At 38.6% G+C, this 19,190-nt stretch overlaps 1 protein-coding gene across 4 annotated transcripts in view; it reads left to right on the top strand.

The window, feature by feature from the left end:
• The window catches only part of DHX9 (DExH-box helicase 9), a 44,418-nt gene that overhangs the window by 7,088 nt on the left and 18,140 nt on the right, over window positions 1-19,190 (top strand). Inside the window, exons 4-14 of one of the 4 annotated variants that reach the window (XM_059673472.1) lie at window positions 3,364-3,478; window positions 4,467-4,576; window positions 5,197-5,345; window positions 7,572-7,618; window positions 9,744-9,880; window positions 10,200-10,289; window positions 10,383-10,544; window positions 10,698-10,775; window positions 11,520-11,711; window positions 17,389-17,530; window positions 17,963-18,045. In XM_059673472.1, the coding sequence (XP_059529455.1) occupies window positions 3,364-3,478; window positions 4,467-4,576; window positions 5,197-5,345; window positions 7,572-7,618; window positions 9,744-9,880; window positions 10,200-10,289; window positions 10,383-10,544; window positions 10,698-10,775; window positions 11,520-11,711; window positions 17,389-17,530; window positions 17,963-18,045 (1,305 nt within the window). Of the gene's footprint in view, window positions 1-3,363; window positions 3,512-4,466; window positions 4,577-5,196; window positions 5,346-6,588; window positions 6,719-7,571; window positions 7,619-9,743; window positions 9,885-10,199; window positions 10,290-10,382; window positions 10,545-10,697; window positions 10,776-11,519; window positions 11,712-17,388; window positions 17,531-17,962; window positions 18,046-19,190 lie in introns of those variants that run through there. The other 3 variants (XM_059673471.1, XM_059673470.1, XM_059673473.1) reach the window with 3 other exon arrangements.

Genomic DNA, 19,190 nt, shown 5'->3' with positions numbered 1-19,190 from the left:
TTTTTCTAATAGGAAGTCAACTATAACCAATCATTTCCCTCTATATGTAATGTGTTGTCTTCTTTGGTTGCTTTCATTTGTTTTCTAGAGTTTGGTTATGTTATGACTAGGTATGGTTTTTTGGTTATTGTTTAATTATCTTGCTTGGGGCTTGCTGAGATTCATGAATCTTTAAATTTGTCTTTCACCAAATTTAGAAACTTTTTGGTTATTATTTCTTCTGCCTCATTTTTTTCTCTTCTCTTTCTGAGATTCCTGTGTTCACATGTAAGTTTAAACTTTTGATGTTATCCCAAGGGTCCCAAAGCTGTCTTCTTTTTTCCCCCTACTTTCTCTCTTTTACTCAGATTGGATGATTTCAAATGACTATCTTAAAATTCACTGCTTTTTTTCCTTTGTCATCTCCATTTCCTGGTAAGCCCATCCATTGGATTTTTTATTTCAAATATTGTATTTTCCGTTTCTAGAACTTTTAGCCACACACACACCACCACCCACCCCCTGCCGGTTTGGTGGCATTTCTTACCTTTTCATTCATTATAAGCGTACTAGTGACCCAGTACACAGATTCGTGAACATTGAAAGGAAATTAATTAGAAGGTGGCTGATGGGGAGGGGCTGGACATGCCCTGGAGCCAACCTCCTTCTGTCTCTGTGGAGTGAGCAGGGTCCCTCCAGCAGGTGGGGTCCCTCGGCCTGGCGGGGATCAGGTCGAAACCAGCTCTTCGATATTCCCCCAGGGGTCCTGGAGTGCGAGAGGGCACTCTGCTAAGTTGCTTTTGTACAGGGTGTGGAACGCAAACACAAGTGTGCCATAAACCAGATTCCGGGCTGACAGTGCTCCAGCAACAACATAACCCATGGCTGAAAGTGGAATTGCACGGCCCTGTGAGGAATCAGGCTCCCTCCTCTCTGGTTTCAGGGTGCTTCACCCAAGAACCACTGCTGCCAAGTCATGGCAGCCCTGGTAGTCAGTGCGTGTCATAGTGACTGGTCAAACACAGCATATTAGCCTTTTATATATATAGACTAGAGGCCCCGTGCACAAAATTGTGCAGGGTGGGGGGTCTCCTCAGCCCCACCTACACCCTCTCACAATCTGGGACCCCTTGGGTAGGGTCCCTAGGCCTGGCCCGTGATCTGAGTTTATTGGGGCTTTCCTTCCCCCGGCTGCTGGCAGCTGTTCCCGCCCCTGCCACTGCTTGCCATCTGTGTAGTGCTGCCCCCATTCCCCCTGCCCTGGCACCGGTCGCCTTCCTCTGCAGGCGACAGGCATGGGGTGTGATCACTTTGCTGGCCTGGACCTCCCTCTGTGCTGGCCAGCCCCGCACACCCACCACAGCATCGTTGGCCCGTGGCCTGGGCCTCCTTCTGCAGGGTGATGGCGATGCCCCACCCCCACCCCACCCTCAATCACATTGCACCCGCCTTGGCTGGCCTGGCGCCAGTGCATGTCATAGCGTGGTCGTCCGGATGGTCGTTCTGTTGTTCAGTCGATTTGCATATTGTGCTTTTATTATTGTAGATGTTCATAATATATGAATGTGAATTTCCTTTATGTCATTGAGCATAGTTGTAACAGCTGCTTTTAAGTCCTTGACTACTAATTCTAACATCTGAGTCATCTCAAGGTTTGGCTCTGTTCATTCATTACATTTTCTCTTGAGATCAGATTACCTTTTTCTTTTTTTATGTGAAGTAACTTTGTATGACAGTCTGAGCATTGTGAATATTATATTGTGGAAATCTTATATAATGTTCCTTCAGAGAGTATTGCTTTTACTCTGTTATCAAGCAGGTAAATTGATTGGACTCTATCTGCAAACACTGCCTTTTGACTAACAGCTCAAATCTTACCTCAGTTTTCTGATCCTTTGCTAGGCAGATTGGAATCTGTCCAGTGTATGTGTAGTTCAAGGGTTAGAGATTTGGGCAGGGTTCATGCACAGAATGTAAGGTTCCTCCCTCTTTACTTTCCAGGATTCCTTCCTCACTTTCTATCAGTTTCGGTCCCCAAACTCTTACCATCTGATACTTCAGCCAGAAAGACCGGATTTTCTACTGGAGTTTTATTTGCCTCTCAGAATCTTTGCTCAGACTGAAAACCAAAATAAATAGAAGTTACACTTTCGCTGTCCTTTGGTTTTTCTTATTTTAAGTCCCCTCCAGAGCCTGCTAGCTTTTGTTCACTTTTTAGTGCCTTCATATAGTTGTGGGAGTCTTTGGTATTTGTTTTCCCTGGAGTTCATGTTACCTGTAGGAGTGTAGTCTTCTAGGAGCTTGTTTGGCCACACCAGAAACAAGACCCTATTGTCTTTTCATTGTGTAGTGTTTTAACATGCTCAGATCTTTTCCATTGAATGCTTTGACTATGCATTTTATATTTTCTTCCTCATTTCCTGTTTTCCAGCTATACTGGTCTTGCAGTTCCAGCACCTTTTCTGCATAAAATAATAGAATTTTTTTTAAATAATAGAATCTTTTAATCAGAAAGATTGAAAATAAAGACGTGAATAAAGCTTTATCAGACAAATGAAGTACAAATAAAATGGGAGTAGACATAATATCAGAATAAACTTTTTTTTATTATTATTATTAAGGTATTACAAATGTGTCCTCATCCCCCCCATAAACCCCCAAACCCCCCCCCCCCGAATAAACTTTAAGGAAGAAAGTAGAAAAGACAAAGAAACATCAGTTCATATTGAACCAATCCATTTAGCATTAAAGATGCTAATATTTATTGGTAAAACTAAAATGGTAATATGAGAAGGTAGCAAAGGGACCAAAAAAATCCTAAATATTTGGAAATTTGAACACTTGGTTCTAAATGAAAATTTAAAATTATAGTAATAGACTTTAAATAACAGTGTCTATCAAGACTTTGGAGGGCAGAGGGGTAATCGTTTATTCAAAGGAACTTCAAATGCTTTCATTATTGTACAAGAAATAGTAGATAGTAGTTCTCAGGATAGGAAAGCCCATTTCGTGGAGAATGTAAAAGGCAGAAACTAGATTTGACTATAGAAAATATACTAACAAGTCCCGGGGGCGCTGGCCGCCCCACGGGCTCCCCTCAGCCCGGGCCTCAGGGCCTCAGGGCGGGCGCGGCAAGGCTGCCGGGGTGCTTCTTTCCTGGGTCGGAGCCGCGAGGTGTGCGGCTCCGTGGGGCTCCCGGCGGCGAGAGCTCGGATCTCCTCCCCTTTTATGCCTGAAATGAGAACTTGATAGTTTTATAGTTACTGGAAGCAAGGAGGTTAATATGGGAAGAGGAGGGCCAGCATGTAGGCTCTAAGTAGAAAATAATTTACTAGTCCCTGTGAAGGTGAATTGCTTATACTGCCTTGACTTTTTCACTTGCAGGTAGCACCCCCTGTTCCTCCACCTACCGATACACCTGACACCACAGCAGATAGTGGCGAAGGTTTGCCAACAACCATGGGAGGACCTCTTCCCCCACATTTGGCTCTCTTGGCAGGTAGGGAACTTGAGTGTGTTCGCATGACTGAGAGTAAGTTATACACTATCTTGTTTGGTCATCATTTCTGTTTTTCACTTGGATAGAAAGAAATAACTCGAATAAACTCTTACTGTTGTGAGCGATCCCAAAGCCTTTATAAGTTTGCAAATACCACCAGCTCATTTAACTTTTTTTATAAAGCATGATACAGCTTAAATTCCTTGCTATATAATTAGTATTTACTAATTTCTAATCTATGGATAAATTTTTGCACAGGCTAGAACATTTGGTTAAGGGGTCTTATTTATTGCCCTTTCTTGTTTCTAACTTATCCTACCAAATATATTATAAACTTGTTTACCTATGGATCCAAGCTATTGCTGAATTTCATATATTATTACTTCAACGTTCATTGGTATGTCCACTGTAAAGTAAATGAACTAAGGTGTTTGGTCAAATTACTTAAGTCTCATATCCAGTATTTATGAAATGAGAATAACAGTGGTATTTACTTAAGATTATTGGGTGAGTAATTATCTTAAAGCATGTGATTCGTCAATACTCTGCTTTTTCATTAGGATTCATCACTTACCCTTTTAGCTTCTCATTTTTAATATCCAGCACTAGCAGATAGCTTCCTTCCATGGTCATACTTAGCAAAGAAACAGTTTTATCACTTAATCAGTTATTTCATATGTAGCACCTTGACAGACAACGCTACACTGCTAATGCATGCTAGATTGTCAACCACTTCTGACCATTACTGCTGGCTTAGCCCTGCATACCAGCCTTGGAATTAGCAATTTAGTCCTATCCTGTAGTCACACAACACTTTTTAAGTAAGTCATGGAGATTTCAAGCCCATTTCCAAATAATTGAAACTTGTGCTTCTAATTAGTGGTCTTTAAAATTAGGAATTAGGAATAGTCTTTAAAATATTTAGGATCTTCCTGCAGTTTGATTCATAAAACAAAAAAAAAACACAGCCATTTTCTTTCCTTACTAGAAAATAATTCTGAAATTGGGGCCTCTGGCTATGGTGTTCCTGGGTCCACTTGGGATCGAGGATCCAACTGCAAGGATTATTACTCAAAGGAAGAACAGGAAGTACAAGCGGTAAGACTGTCATCCCCCTGTGTTAGCTCTCTAGGAATGTGAGTTAGGACTTAGTTCATAGCAAGGTTTAAGATATTCACAACTTAATAAGGTGATTGTTCTCAGTGGTTATTTGAGACTACTTGATTATACATGACACCAAAAATCTAGACTACACATTAAATCTGGTTAATAGAATTGCCTGTGAAATAAAACAGTATTTTCCTTGGTTGTAATAAAAGATCTCACCTGCTTTATAGGAAATATAGTTACCTTGCTTGGTACATTTTATGAGCTCTCATTGTAAAAATGCCTTGATAAAACAACTTATCTTCCTACTTAATATATTTAAAGTGGTAAAACTAGCACACACAAAAGAATTGTGAAAGATTTCTTAGTAACAATTTAAATACAATATGTTAATAGCTAATGTATTAGTTAGCTAATAAGGCCATCAGATGCACTATAAACGAATTCCAGCTCAATTTTGACTAGGAATAGAAACTATTAAAAGTAGCTTTAAAAAGCAGCTTTTGCATTATAAAAGATGGTACAAAGAAGTTATTGTTATAAATTTCTCTACTTTAAATATTCATACGTAAAATCAGTGCAGCCAAATTTAATATTCATTGATTCAACAGACTCTAGAATCAGAAGAAGTGGATTTAAATGCTGGGCTTCATGGAAACTGGACCTTGGAAAATGCTAAGGCTCGGCTGAACCAATATTTCCAAAAAGAAAAGATCCAAGGAGAATATAAGTACACCCAAGTGGGCCCTGATCACAACAGGTTTGCTTGTTTCACTCTTTCCTTCTGTAGTAAGTCAGGGTTGTTTTGGATATTCATTGGTCTAGATTATACGTCTGTGTAAGACATTCTGCTGTTTGTATTGCTAGACTTTTAAGGTTCTCATTTGAATTTGAAAGGCAAAAATGATAGCCACAGCTGGTGCTATCAGCCAGAGGCCCTGAGTTTATTCTCTGTGGTATTGTTAGAGGCAGTTACAATGATTAGTTCTTTAATGGGTCAGTTTGGACACCTAAGTTTTAGCATCTCAGGTAGATTGCATTGCACCTTAATCTAGATTTCCTTTTGTTCGGCTTTGAAACTTGCTAGCTCTGAAGAATCCTGTTGAAGTTTTAAGGGTTTAGCCTCAGTCTTTGTATGTGAATTAGCCTCCTTGTAGCCTGTTAACTTGGTAAAACTGAACATAAAGAGGGGTCCTTGTAACAGTGACAGTATGTTTCTCAGCCCGCTTGCTGTTCTTCCTGAGAGCATTCCAGGGTGTAGTAATTATTACTCCCAGGAAGGCTCATATGGATTAGACTCTTCGGGGGGAACGGTATTTTATTGGAAGGGAGGGAAGGTCATAATGAAAACCTGGATGATTAATTTGCTGTTCTTTTTAAGAAATAAATTACTCCAAATACATTAGAAGTATTTTTCTTGAAAATCAAAAGCATTCTTTCTCCCTTGGGTGCATCTAGCAACCCTAAAATAATTATTACTAAAACAAAACTTTGACATTGTGGTCAAAGTGATTTTTAGAGCATTGTTACCTCTGCACCCCACTGTTTTGTTCAATCCTGAATTCTCAAATACTTAATTCTGATGTCAGACTTTAAAACCTTCAGAGGTTGTAAAGGAAAGATGCATTTGTTAATAATTTTTCTTTAATATTTTGTCCTTCTGAACCGATTGGGCTTAGCAGCACTTGGTGACTTTCAGAACAATTGGATAACTTAATTGTGCTGGCAGTACATTGTTGTAAAAAAAATTTTATGTTACAATCTTATCTTTGACTTGTGATACAAAGAATTGAAGAATTCAGGATATGAATATGAGGGAGGCAAAGACAGTTGGGGAAGCTGGGACAGCACTGCTCCTTGTATGTCCTTTATTTAAAGGCATAACAGACAGCAACACCAGAGGTCTGTGTTCATACACACACATGTGCTGCTGCTTAGGCTGAACTAAGCAATCACATGGGAAACGATTGTAAACTGATTTCTGGTGTCGCTGTTCCCCCTAGGTGGAGGAGAATGAGATTGACTTTAAGCCTGGCTGAGAAACATACTGGCATCGGTGTCATTAATGAAAGGGTGGATGTTGTTCCCCTGAAAGTCAGTGGCCTTTGACCCCTGAACCAGCTGTGCCTGAAGGTCAGTTCACAAGATGTATAGGAAGGAGTCTAACATCTTTTTCTTAACCCTCACTTAACCTTTTTATCCGTAGCACAAAGTCAAGGCTAGAAGGTACCTGAGCAGTAGAAGGATCAGAAAGCATAGTTTTCAAAGGGCAATTATTCCCTTGTTGAAACCTAAACCATTCCCTAGAATCTGCCAGCAGTTTTAGCTATAATTTTCAAAAGTTTTTTGCTCTCCAGAATCTGACCTAAGTAAATGTAATATAAATATGCTAAAACATTTTTGTTATTAAGGGCTGTTGTCACCTGTAGACAGATACCAGACAACTGCCTCAGGAGCCACTGATACACGCAGTGTTTGTGTGTCCATGTGCTGTGTGCATGCATACCTATATTTAGCTTATCTTAACAGATTAAAGTCATTAGTGGGTAGCCCATGCAAAGGAGAATCTTAATCACAACTATAATTTAAAGAGTTTTGGTCCTATTTTATTTCTTCGCCCCAAGCTAAGTGGAAAATTCCTTTTCATTGAATGTTTTCTAGCTATTCAGAGTACAACCTTTGGAGTAAGAGTAAGTAAATACAGAATCTAAAACCCTAACATTTTCTTTTCATGAAAAATTGGCTTATTGGCTTTGATTATAGCAGTCTTGTGCCATGTTGTATGTTATTTGAAGTTTATATACTCCATTTGTTCTAGGATTGAACAGAAGCAAATGTTTTATAATGGTTTTCTTTGTTTTGTGTTGTTTTGTTTTTTGGCTGTGATTTGCTTAAGCAGTTGGAAAAGCCTGCCTGATTTAGGAGTCCTGGATTGAGTCATTTCTAATAGTGAAATTCCTAACGTTGTTTGTATATGTCGTTACAGGAGCTTTATTGCAGAAATGACCGTTTATATCAAGATGCTTGGCAGAAGTAAGTGTTACTGATAAGCTGAATCTTACATAGACGAATAGTATTCACAGTGGAGTCTTGAGCTACAAATACGTGGGTTTTATAAATTGAAAAGAGTACATGATATAAGGCAGCATCTAGGGTGTTTTAGGATGTTAGTGATTATATGAGAGGACCCAGTTTCCCAAGTTGCAGGTGTGGAGGGAAATCAGGCTAGTGTTAAAATTTAAAGGGTAAGAGATGGTAGGCTACTTGGGAGTCTGCAAGTGTCAAAGAATTTTTAAAATTTCTACACAAAAGTGTTCTTTCTGTTTGTTTAGGTAAAAGTAGCTAGGTGAAATTCAGAAAAGGAGTATAAATTGGATGATAGGATTAGAAGACGGATGTGTAGCATTTCTTAGTCATAGAGCAGTGATGGCGAACTTTTTGAGCTCGGCGTGTCAGCATTTTGAAAAACCCTAACTTAACTCTGGTGCCGTGTCACATATAGAAATGTTTTGATATTTGCAACCATAGTAAAACAAAGATTTATATTTTTGATATTTATTTAAATGCCATTTAACAAAGAAAAATCAACCAAAAAAATGAGTTTGCGTGTCACCTCTGAACGTGTGTCATAGGTTCGCCATCACTGTCATAGAGTCATGAAGAAAAGTTGAGAAAGTAACCCTGAGAAACAAAGAATAGATAGGGGTTATTGAGAAAGTAAAAAGGCAAACGGATGCTGCATGTATTCTTTGTGCTTAGTAAGTTTGGAATGGGCAGTGTGTTGTGTTTGAAGGCTAAGGAGCTAGCCCTGTTACCTGGCTTTGTTACTCACAGATTTTATGACTTGGAATATCACACCTTACGTCTCTGGGACTCAATTTACTTTATCTGGGAATTGAGAGAAAGGGCCAAAGGTTTTTTTCCAGTTTGAGAATTCTGCAACTGACACTTGTGTTTCAAATTGCCTATATGAAGAACTTTCCTGATAGAATGGAATCTGTGAATAAATCATCAGGAGATGATGTTGAATTTTTTTATCCCAGACTTTATAAGTTATTTTGAGTGGTTAAGGGAAAATAATTTAAGGCAGTCTGACATCTGTAAGCCCATTCATCTGACAACTATCAGAATTAATTTGACTAAGTTGGCTAATTAGATAGGAAGGACCTCTGCCCCTTATTACAGAAGGAGGGGGAAACTTATTACTAGCATTTTCTTTAAGAAAGTTTTATTCAGACACAGCGTTACTCATCTATTTGTGTTGGGATAGCACACTTCTATACAGGGCCAGGTCATAAAAAGTTTTGGGGGTCAATACTTATTTTTGTTGTATTTGTACAGTTCTAAAAACATAACTATTAGTTCTGAGCCTGTAGTTTGTGAAACCCTAGCTAAGTATTGTATGGATGCTTTCCCACTTTAAAGGCTGAGTTGAGTAGTTATGACAAAGATCATGTGGTTTATAAAGCCTAAAATATTTATTAACTGACTTTTTATAGAAGATTGTTAACCCCTGATCTGCATAACCACTTTGAATTCGTTTTCATTTTTTTATTTTGCTTTTTGACCCTTTGTGTTTACATTAAGCTATGGTTTCCCCTTTTTATTTTTATTTATTTATTTATTTTAATATATTTTATTGATTTTTTACAGAGAGGAAGGGAGAGGGATAGAGAGTTAGAAACATTGGATGAGAGAGGAACATCAAGCAGCTGCCTCCTGCACACCACCCACTGGGGATGTGCCCGCAACCAAGGTACATGCCCTTGACCGGAATCGAACCTGGGACCCTTCAGTCCGCAGGCCAACGCTCTATCCACTGAGCCAAACTGGTTTCGGCTTCTTCCCCTTTTTAATATCAAATAATATTAATGACACGTTTTATTGAAATAGGTTATTGCTTTTATAGTGATGATTTGTATGTGTCTTAGTGTCAGCCTATAGTCAAAGATGGTTGGTTACTCAATTGATAAGCTAGTATAGAAATTGCTTTTGGTTAGCAGTTAGAATGAAAAAGAACTTAGAACCCATTGCTTACTCTGTATTTTAGGGTGGGTTTTGTTTGTTTGTTTTGGTTTTTTTTGCTTATGAAACAAGATGTTTCTTTACTTAGTTGAGTTATTCTTCTGTCTTTGGTAATCCTGACCTTAATTTATAGGGATTTTTGCACGTGAACATGGATCAAATAAAAAACTGGCAGCACAGTCCTGTGCCCTGTCTCTTGTCAGACAACTCTACCATCTTGGAGTGGTTGAAGCTTACTCTGGACTTACAAAGAAGAAAGAAGGAGAGACAGTGAGTCTTTAGACTTTGTAGTCTAGAGAGATATTATGAAATATTTAGCTGCTATTTAGGATTTCAGTAAAGTTTAATTTATAGTTAAGAAATGGAAATGGCCCTACCAGTCAACCTGTGCCTGGTGGGTTGCTTGTGTTCACAGTGGGCAATAATCATTGAAGTAATTCTTTCATGGGAGGGAACTGACTCATTGTTGGCTCTAGGAATATTTTAGACCTAGCGTCGGCCACATACTCAGAACCCTGCTATAGTAGATCTACTCAGTAGTGATTGGATGTGATGTGATGTGATTTTCATGGTCATCCTTTTTCTGTAGGTAGAGCCTTACAAAGTTAACCTCTCTCAGGATTTAGAGCATCAGCTGCAAAACATGGTTCAAGAGCTAAATCTTGAAATCATACCTCCAGTAAGTATGCAGCTCTTTAGTTCACCTTTGTAAAGAAATTCTCTAGTCAGATAAGCAACTGGTATTCTTTTTTTGCTTTCCCTTTTTTAATAGCCTGATGATCCTTCTGTGCCCGCTGTTCTCAACCTTGGTAAATTGGCTCAGTTTGAGCCATCTCAGCGACAAAACCAAACGGGAGTAGTTCCTTGGTCACCTCCTCAATCCAACTGGAATCCCTGGACTAGCAGCAACATTGATGAGGGGCCCCTGGCTTACGTGAGTGCATTGTTATTCTTGAGATCAGATTCTTGTATTTTCCTTTTTTTTTTTTTTTTTTTTTTACTTTTGAGTATATTTCATTAAAGTGTCCAGTGGATTCTGTTTGAATATGAGTTATGTGGTTTTGACTGTTGCTCTCCCATTTTACAGGCTACTCCAGAACAAATAAGCATGGATCTCAAGAGTGAATTAATGTACCAGTTGGACCAGGATCATGATTTGCAAGCTGTAAGTCTATGAAGCATAATGGACATGAGCCAAAGCTTCAGAACATTCTAGTTGTGGGCAAAAGGAACAGTAAATAGCATTTTTTACCCTTTCTAGGAAAGTACATCAAGGTATTTACCAAATGGCTCATCTTAAGTTACCATGGAGGGTAGTAGTTGTGAGTTAAGGGCCTGGAATTCTTAGTTAATGTCAGTGGAGAGATTTGGGGTAATAATTCTATTTTGTGTGTTAATGTTAAAATGTTAGAAGAAAGAGAATGTATATGGAATGTTCAGGAAGAAAGGAGGAAAAAAGGGTGTGTGCAAGGCCACTATGTAGATTCTTTAGAAATTTAGTGAGAAGGGACAGTTCTATTAGAGATAGAAATATATACATTCTTTTTTAAAAAATATTTTTTTTATTGATTTCAGAGAGGGAGAGAGAGAAACATTGATGAGAGAATCATTGATCAGCTGCCTCCACGCCCCACTTTGGGGATCAAGCCTACAACCCGTGCATTGGAATTGGTCAGAATTGAACCGTGACCTCCTGGTTCATAGGTTGACGATCAACCACTGAGCCATGCTAACCAGGCAAATATATACATTCCTTTATGAAAAAGTATATTTTGAGTATTAAGCCAGTGGAAAAGAATACGTTTTTATAGAGGTGGCAAATTTTATTCATTTATTTATTTAGTAATAGGACAGTTGCTTTTAATATACATGTGGGTAGAAATTTGAGGTGTAACTTTTCTAAACGCAGATCTTGCAAGAGAGAGAGTTACTGCCTGTGAAGAAATTTGAAGGTGAAATTCTGGAAGCAATTAGTCAAAATTCAGTTGTCATTATCCGAGGAGCTACTGGATGTGGGAAAACTACACAGGTTCCCCAGTTTATTCTTGATGACTTTATCCAGAATGACCGCGCAGCAGAATGTAATATTGTAGTAACTCAGGTAAGTAGCCAGCCAGCTTACTAAGTGTGTGTCTGGTGTGAATAGAAGGATCGTGGAAATGCCTTAGAGGCCAGACTATTTCTAATTCTTTGATCAATTCCCCTTTGTAGCAAGGTATGGATCTGAGAGTGGTAGAGCATAAGGCCCTTTAAATTAAACAAAAACAACAACACAAAAAGAATTAAAGTCTTGTTCTGGTCTCCAGTCCCTTCACTGATAAGCTAAACTGAATTATGTAGGAAATTCTTTTTGTCTGGGCTGAAGGGAGTCTTTGGGCCTAAGAATCAAGGCTGAGCATACTTTCTCCTTAAGTTCACATTCAAATCTTGGTCCTGTCTATCTTACCACCTAATAATTTTCAGTGAAAACCAGTTAGAATAAGAGCAGGCAAGCTAGCAAAACAGAAAATGGTTAATATTTACCAAGCGCTTGATGTAAGCCATCATTTCAGGGTATAACTGTCCCTCATGCAGAATAAACTCCAAAAATAGAACTAGGTATGTTTGTGTTATCTGGTGCCTTAGAAATCATTTTATTGCAGCCCTGTGTTATATCACCATGTATTTATTAAATAGCCAGATGAGAAATGACGTGGCGTTCTAGGACCTGTGCCCTTCAGTTAGACAACTCTTAAGGTTTAGAGAAGTTATTGCAGTTTGGGATAAATGTGGAGAGGGGTACATCAAAGAGGTGGATCCTAGAATCCTGCAAAAAAACAATTCAAATGCCAGTGGTATGGAAAGTGTTACCAAGTGTCTGGCACAAAGGGAATTCAGTGAGTCCTCAGTAAATATAAGCTATTTCGGTTAAAGTGAACACAGATAAACTGTGAAGTAGTAACCACTTAAAAACTACCTACTACTAAGGCTGGACCCCAGGCAAGAGTAATAAGATTCTGTAAAGAAAATGACATCAGCAGTCATGTGCAATGAAAATGTAAAGAAAAGCTTATATTCTGGAGATTAATGGAAGTATTCTATTGAAATGACAAAATTATTCTTGCTTTCATACCACTACTTTCTAAGTAGTTTCACTTAAATTGGTTATTTTGTTATTTTTAGTATATTAAATAATCTAAATACAGCATAAAGCTATGGCAATAAGGCAGAATATTTGGGGAAAGGATTAGATTGGGAATAAAGAAAATGTGTTACATCTAAAGTCATTTGTACGAATTTAGGCAAAATTCTCTGAGGTTTTTTTTTTTTTATTAGAATGAAAAATATCAGCCTTGTTCTGAAGCACAAATGAAATAGTATATGCAACCATAGTATTTACTGTTGTTACACAGATGTTAATTATAATTATTCTAGAGGTCTCCTTTGTCTTGGTTCTTTATATTTATTTGTAGAATACAGAGTATTTCAATATACTATAGAATAGTTAAGAGAGAAGCATCTAAGCCACAGGGGGAAAGGTAGTTCTGCAGGTAGAGATGATATTTGGTGCTCCTTGTTTTTGTTTATTTACTATGGGACAGCATGTAAAACAATTGTTGGAGTACTGAAGATCAAGGGAAAGATAAATTAATTCAAGGGATAAGAAGAGCAAACTTCTTAGGCTATCAGGTGGTATACAGTTTGAGAAGTGTTTCAACAGTCATAAGTAGTCCTTTACATAAAGCAGAATTCTGCACAAAATGCTTATCTTGTGAATATTTATTATGAGAATTAGAAGATTATTTTTAGTTGCTTGTTTTCTGACTATAAAAGGAATATATAGCCATTGGGAAAAAATTAGAAAATAGAGTAAATTTTTTTGTAATTGATTTCAGAGAGGAAGGGAGAGGGAGGTAGAACCATCAATGATGAGAGGGAATCATTGATTGCTTGCCTCCTGCACACAACCCGGGCATGTGCCCTTGACTGGAATCAACAGTGTGACCCTTCAGTCCACAGGCTGATGCTCTATCCACTAAGCCAAACCGGTTAGGGCTAGAAAATAAATTTTAAAGAAAGCAAAGCCCACTCAGGATCCCACCATACAGAAGTAATCATTTTTACTGTTGGTCTGCATCCTTTTAGGCTGTTTTATACACACACACACCTTGTACACCATCCTAACCTGCTTTTTTATATAACAACTAGAGGCCCGGTGCGTGAAATGCATGCACTGGGCAGGGGGTTGGGGGGGGTGGCGCGGTTGGCTCAGGCTGGCCTGTGCCCTTTTGCAGTCCAGGAGCCCTCAGGAAATGTCTGACTGCTGGGAGTGGGCCTAAACCGGCAGTGGAACATCCTTAGTGCTGCCGAGGAGGTGAGAGAGGCTCCCACCACTGCCGGTGCACTCGCCAGCCATGAGTCCAGCTTCTGGCTGAGTGTCTGCTCTCTGGTGGTCAGTGCACATCATAGTGACTGGTCATTCCGCCATCGGGCCGAAACTGGTTCTCCGACATCCCCCAAAGGGTCTCGGATTGCGATGGCACAGGCCAGGCCAAGAGACCCCATCAGAGCACAGTTGGGTCCAGGGAGGGATGCAGGAGGTTGGCCAGCCGGGGAGGGACCACAGGAGGGCTCCAGGGCGTGTCCAGCCTATCTCATTAAGTCCTGATTGCCAGACCCTGCTGCAAGCTAACCTACTGGTTGGTGCATCCATCCCCTGGTAGTCAGTGCATGTCAAAGTGAGCAGTTGAGAGGCCTTAGTATATCATTAGCATATTATGCTTTGATTGGTTAAATGGCCCACTGGACAACCTGACACTTAGCGTATTAGGCTTTTATTATATAGTACTAGAGGCCTGGTGCACGAAATTTGTGCACTCGGGCGGGGGGTGAGGGGGCGTCCCTCAGCCTGGTCTGCACCCTCCCGCAGTCCAGGAGCCCTCGGGGGGTGTCCAACTGACGGCTTAGTGCTGCTGCAGAGGTGGGAGAGGCTACCGCTACTGCGCTCGCCAGCCATGAGCCCACCTTCTGCGTTGCATGTTTTCCCCCTGGTGGTCAGTGCACATCATAGTTACTGGCCGTTCCACTGTTGGGTCAAAACCAGCTCTCTGACATCCCCCGAGGAGTCCCAGATTCTGAGAGGGCTCAGACCAAGCCATGGGACCCCACCGGTGCACAATCAAGACCTGGGAGGAACATGGGAGGTTGGCCAGCTGGGGAGGGACCACAGGAGGGCTCCAGGGAGTGTCCAACCTGTCTCACTCGTCCCAATTGGCTGGACCCCAGCAGCAAGCTCACCTACTGGTTGGAGCATCTGTCCCCCTAGTGGTCAGTGCATGTCATAGCAATTGGTTGACCGGTTGACTCTGCCCCCTGGTGGTCAGTGCATGTCATAGCGAGCAGTTGAGTGGCATTAGCATATTACGCTTTGATTGGTTGAACGGACTGGACAACCGGACACTTAGCATATTAGGCTTTTATTATATAGGATACATTGTTTTAGACAACATTATAATTTTTAATAACTTCATGTCTCATTTTATGCATATGCCCTTACATTACTCTTAAGCGATGGAGGTTTTTTTAAAGATTGTTTCTAATATTTTGCCATATTACATATGCTGGGGTAAATGTACTTGTAATCTTTATATACTTTGTTTCATTGGAATAAATTTCTAGACATGCACTTTGCTATACTCCCCTCGAGAAATATTACACTGATCTCTAAGCAAATCAATTATGAATGAAAAAGTGCTTCTCTCTTTAGTGTGTATTTTAAATAGTTTTTTGTCTGAAAGTCAGGGCTGTTGAAGCGGGAAGTTAAGTCAGAGAAGTATATAAAATATGGGAAGGAGATTGCAGGGTCATTTGTTTGCTGTTTTAATAGTCATCTTAATATTGATGTTTTCTGTTTATACTTAAGTTGATTTAACTGATTGGGCTTCTGAAGATGGTTGTTCTAGAAAGCACCTCTTGACTGGCTGGCGTGGCTCAGTGGTTGAGTGTCAGCCTATGAACCAGGAGGTCTCAGTTCAATTTCCGGTCAGGGCACATGCCTGGATTGTGGGGTTTTTTTAAAGTGCCTCTTGCATTAATTTGTAACACAAATTAATGTCATGGATGACTTTCTTGAGTCTCTGAAGACAGTTATGTTTGAGGGCAGTAGAGTTAACTACAGTATATACTATGTGGGGAATATGCCATCTCCTGCCTGTATTCATTTAGAAGGGTGGAATCTACAAAGCTTGTAGGCATGAAAGAAAGTAGCCCCAAGGTGATAAAAGCAATCTCTGCATACCCAGTAGCATATGAATACATCTCCAAAAGTCAAATATCCTACTGAGTTTTAAGTTCTAGAAGGCAGCTATTTATTTAGGAGAAATGCTAAAAACTATAGGAAAGACAGAAGTAGAGGAAGGGATTAACAGATAGAATATAAGCTCATGAAAATTCAACACAGTATGTTCAAGAAGGCATCTTTTAATCCCTTGTCTTTTGCCGGGGTAAATATGAACCAAGTGATTGTACACTTAAACCTGTATTTATATGAGCTCCATACCCCAATGGATTCTTTTATGAGGGACATAGAAATTAATAAATCATGTTTTTTATTCAAAGTATAGTTCTAGTGAAGTTATGTTGTTTTTTTAAGATTCAGCCTCTGATTCTCTAAATAGTGATAATCTGTGATATCTTAATATAGGTACTTAACTAGATAGGAAACTCAGAAAATTTTCTCAAGCAAGGAACTAAAAAAAATATAAGCTGTCATCAGGAATTTTTTGACAAAATCAAATTCAAGGCATCTTGGAAGCATTCAGTCTTTATAAATCTTTATGTACCTACGTAGCTATACCTTTCGAACATACTACCTAACAAGTAAATACTGTTTTGTGTACTTAAAAGCTATGGAACACTTCAGAAAAGTTCTCAGGGTCCAATACTGAAAACATTAATCAATAGCATTCCTCTTAGGATTCAGCATATTTATTGCTGGAAGCAGTAATATATACTGTTGTCCCCACTGCATAAGCCAGTGATGGCGAACCTATGACACGCTAACTCATTTTTTTTGGTTGATTTTTCTTTGTTAAATGGCATTTAAATATATAAAATAAATATCAAAAATATAAATCTTTGTTTTACCATGGTTGCAAATATCAAAACATTTCTATATGTGACACGGCACCAGAGTTAAGTTAGGGTTTTTCAAAATGCTGACACGCCGAGCTCAAAAGGTTCGCCATCACTGGCATAAGCTCATCAGAAGTGACAGGAGTGATTTCATTCAGTGTGGCACCTGATGCAGAATGTAACAAATGCTTCCTTTATGAGTTAATAGATTAATGAAAGGTGACGATAGTGGATATGGCAAAGGAGATTGCTCACCTTCCTAATTAAATTTTTAAGAATGCCTTCGCTGTGGTTGGCAGTTACAGGCAAGCTCCTTAATTGTGTGTGCTGTCCCCTTCCTTCCCTGCTATAAAATCACTCTGAATATCTTTAACAGTTTAGGCCAATTGTGAATAAATTGTTTTTTTACATAAAAATCTTGGAATCACTTTATATACAAGTTGAAAAACAGCATGTTTCAGTATTTGACATTGAATTAAGTAGTAATTTCTTTTGTGTCCTGAATTAAATAAATTTGGAACTTCCTTAAGATAAAAATTATTATTATTGTTTCTGTTGATTACTGAGCTGGCAGTGGAACAGATTGACTATGATAATTTAGTAATCCCAATAAACATGTGTAACTGATTTTGTTGTTTTTAAATCACTTTTCTTTTTGGTCTCAGCCCAGGAGAATCAGTGCAGTGTCTGTAGCAGAGCGCGTGGCATATGAGAGAGGAGAAGAGCCTGGAAAAAGCTGTGGCTACAGTGTGCGATTTGAATCTGTACTTCCCCGACCTCATGCCAGTATAATGTTTTGTACTGTAGGTCAGTAATGTGTTTAATTTTGGTCTTTCATTTGGGGTTTGCATTGTGCTATTTTTGAAGAAAGCTTGGTAATAGCACAGAATGGCTGGAAATTATAAATCAAGAAGCCAGTCTCAAAATTATTGTTTAAATAGAACTTTGAGCAATTTTTTTTCTTTATGGACAGCATGATTTATCTGCTGGACATTGTAGTTTGAAAAAAATGAAATCCTTAGGTTACTAGAATTATATCTTTTAATTTAGAGTTCACCATCACTTTTTAAATAATTTTAAATATGCAGGTGATTGTTTCTTTTTTAAAATGATGCTTGGGTTATTTAGTTGAAGCATAATTGTCTAGAAACATGTTTCTTTGAACTTTTCTATCCTCCCTACTTTAATCAACATAGAAACACATCTCCATTTTTTGCTGTGATTTTTTTTTTCCTCAAGGTGTGCTCCTGAGAAAATTAGAAGCAGGCATTCGAGGAATCAGTCATGTAATTGTAGATGAAATACATGAAAGAGACATAAATGTAAGTAGCTGAATATTATGATAAGGTAACTGCTAATATTCTGAATAAAAAGAAATCAAAATAAAATCTCTGCTTTGCTTTTTCTTTTCCCACTATTTACATCTTCTACCCAAACCATGAACTTTTGTCACTAAGATGTTGAACATCTCTTTCTAGTGACGCCATTAAACCCTTTTTTTTTCTTTGAATGTTCACAGTAGCAAAAGTTCACAGTAGTAAAATTCTGGAAACAGCCCAGATAACTGCAATATGTACCACCAGATACCTGCTGGTGAGTCAGTTGGTATATTCACATATTGGGATATAAAGTCATTAGAAAGAATAACTGTAATAACATGTGGATGAAGCTTAGCAGTGATATGGTATGTGAGAGGAAATCCCAAAGATTATATAACATACTCATAAAGTTAAGAATATATATAGGTGTCTTTATAAATATCTATAGATGAGGTGAAAGCTGTATACATAAAAAGAAATATAAAAAGATTTCTATGGTGGTTTTTTATATTTGGGAAAGGCAAAGTGATAGTGAGAGACCACGCAGCTAGAGAAAAGTTATGTCAAAGTTCTAGCTTTCATGTTTGTTGGTGGGTCAATGGATACTTTACACGATTAAGTGTCTTAGATATTATTTAGTTTGAATGAATCAGCTAGGATCTTTTCAACATTTTTAAGATTTACTTTACATGTGATTGGATAACTGATTTTTTAAAATTATATTTTTTATTGATTTCAGAGAGTAAGGGGGAGAGCGAGAGAGAGATGATGATGATGATGATGATGGAATCATTGATTAGCTGCCTCCTGCATGCCCCTCACTGGGAATCCAGTCCACAACCCAGGCATATGCCTTGACTGGGAATAGAACCTTGACCTTCTGGATTTATATGTTGACATTCAGTCACTGAGCCACAAAAACCAGGCTATATAACTGATTTTTGACTTATGATAGGTTTCCTTTTTTTTCTAGTTAAAGTTGGTGTACCTACAAATATAATTTCACTGAAAAATTTGAGATGAATTCTTTGCTCATTAATTTTTTTTTCTCCCCTACCTGAATAGTACTCCTTTCAATCCCCACAACTATTAGCATATGACTGTTCTTTTAAAATACTGTTTGTAACTACATCTCCCTGTAACCCTTT

The sequence above is a fragment of the Myotis daubentonii genome, chromosome 18, assembly GCF_963259705.1.
Source record: "Myotis daubentonii chromosome 18, mMyoDau2.1, whole genome shotgun sequence".
Classification (NCBI taxonomy): Eukaryota; Metazoa; Chordata; class Mammalia; order Chiroptera; family Vespertilionidae; genus Myotis; species Myotis daubentonii.
This window is presented reverse-complemented; position numbering and strand designations above follow the sequence as displayed.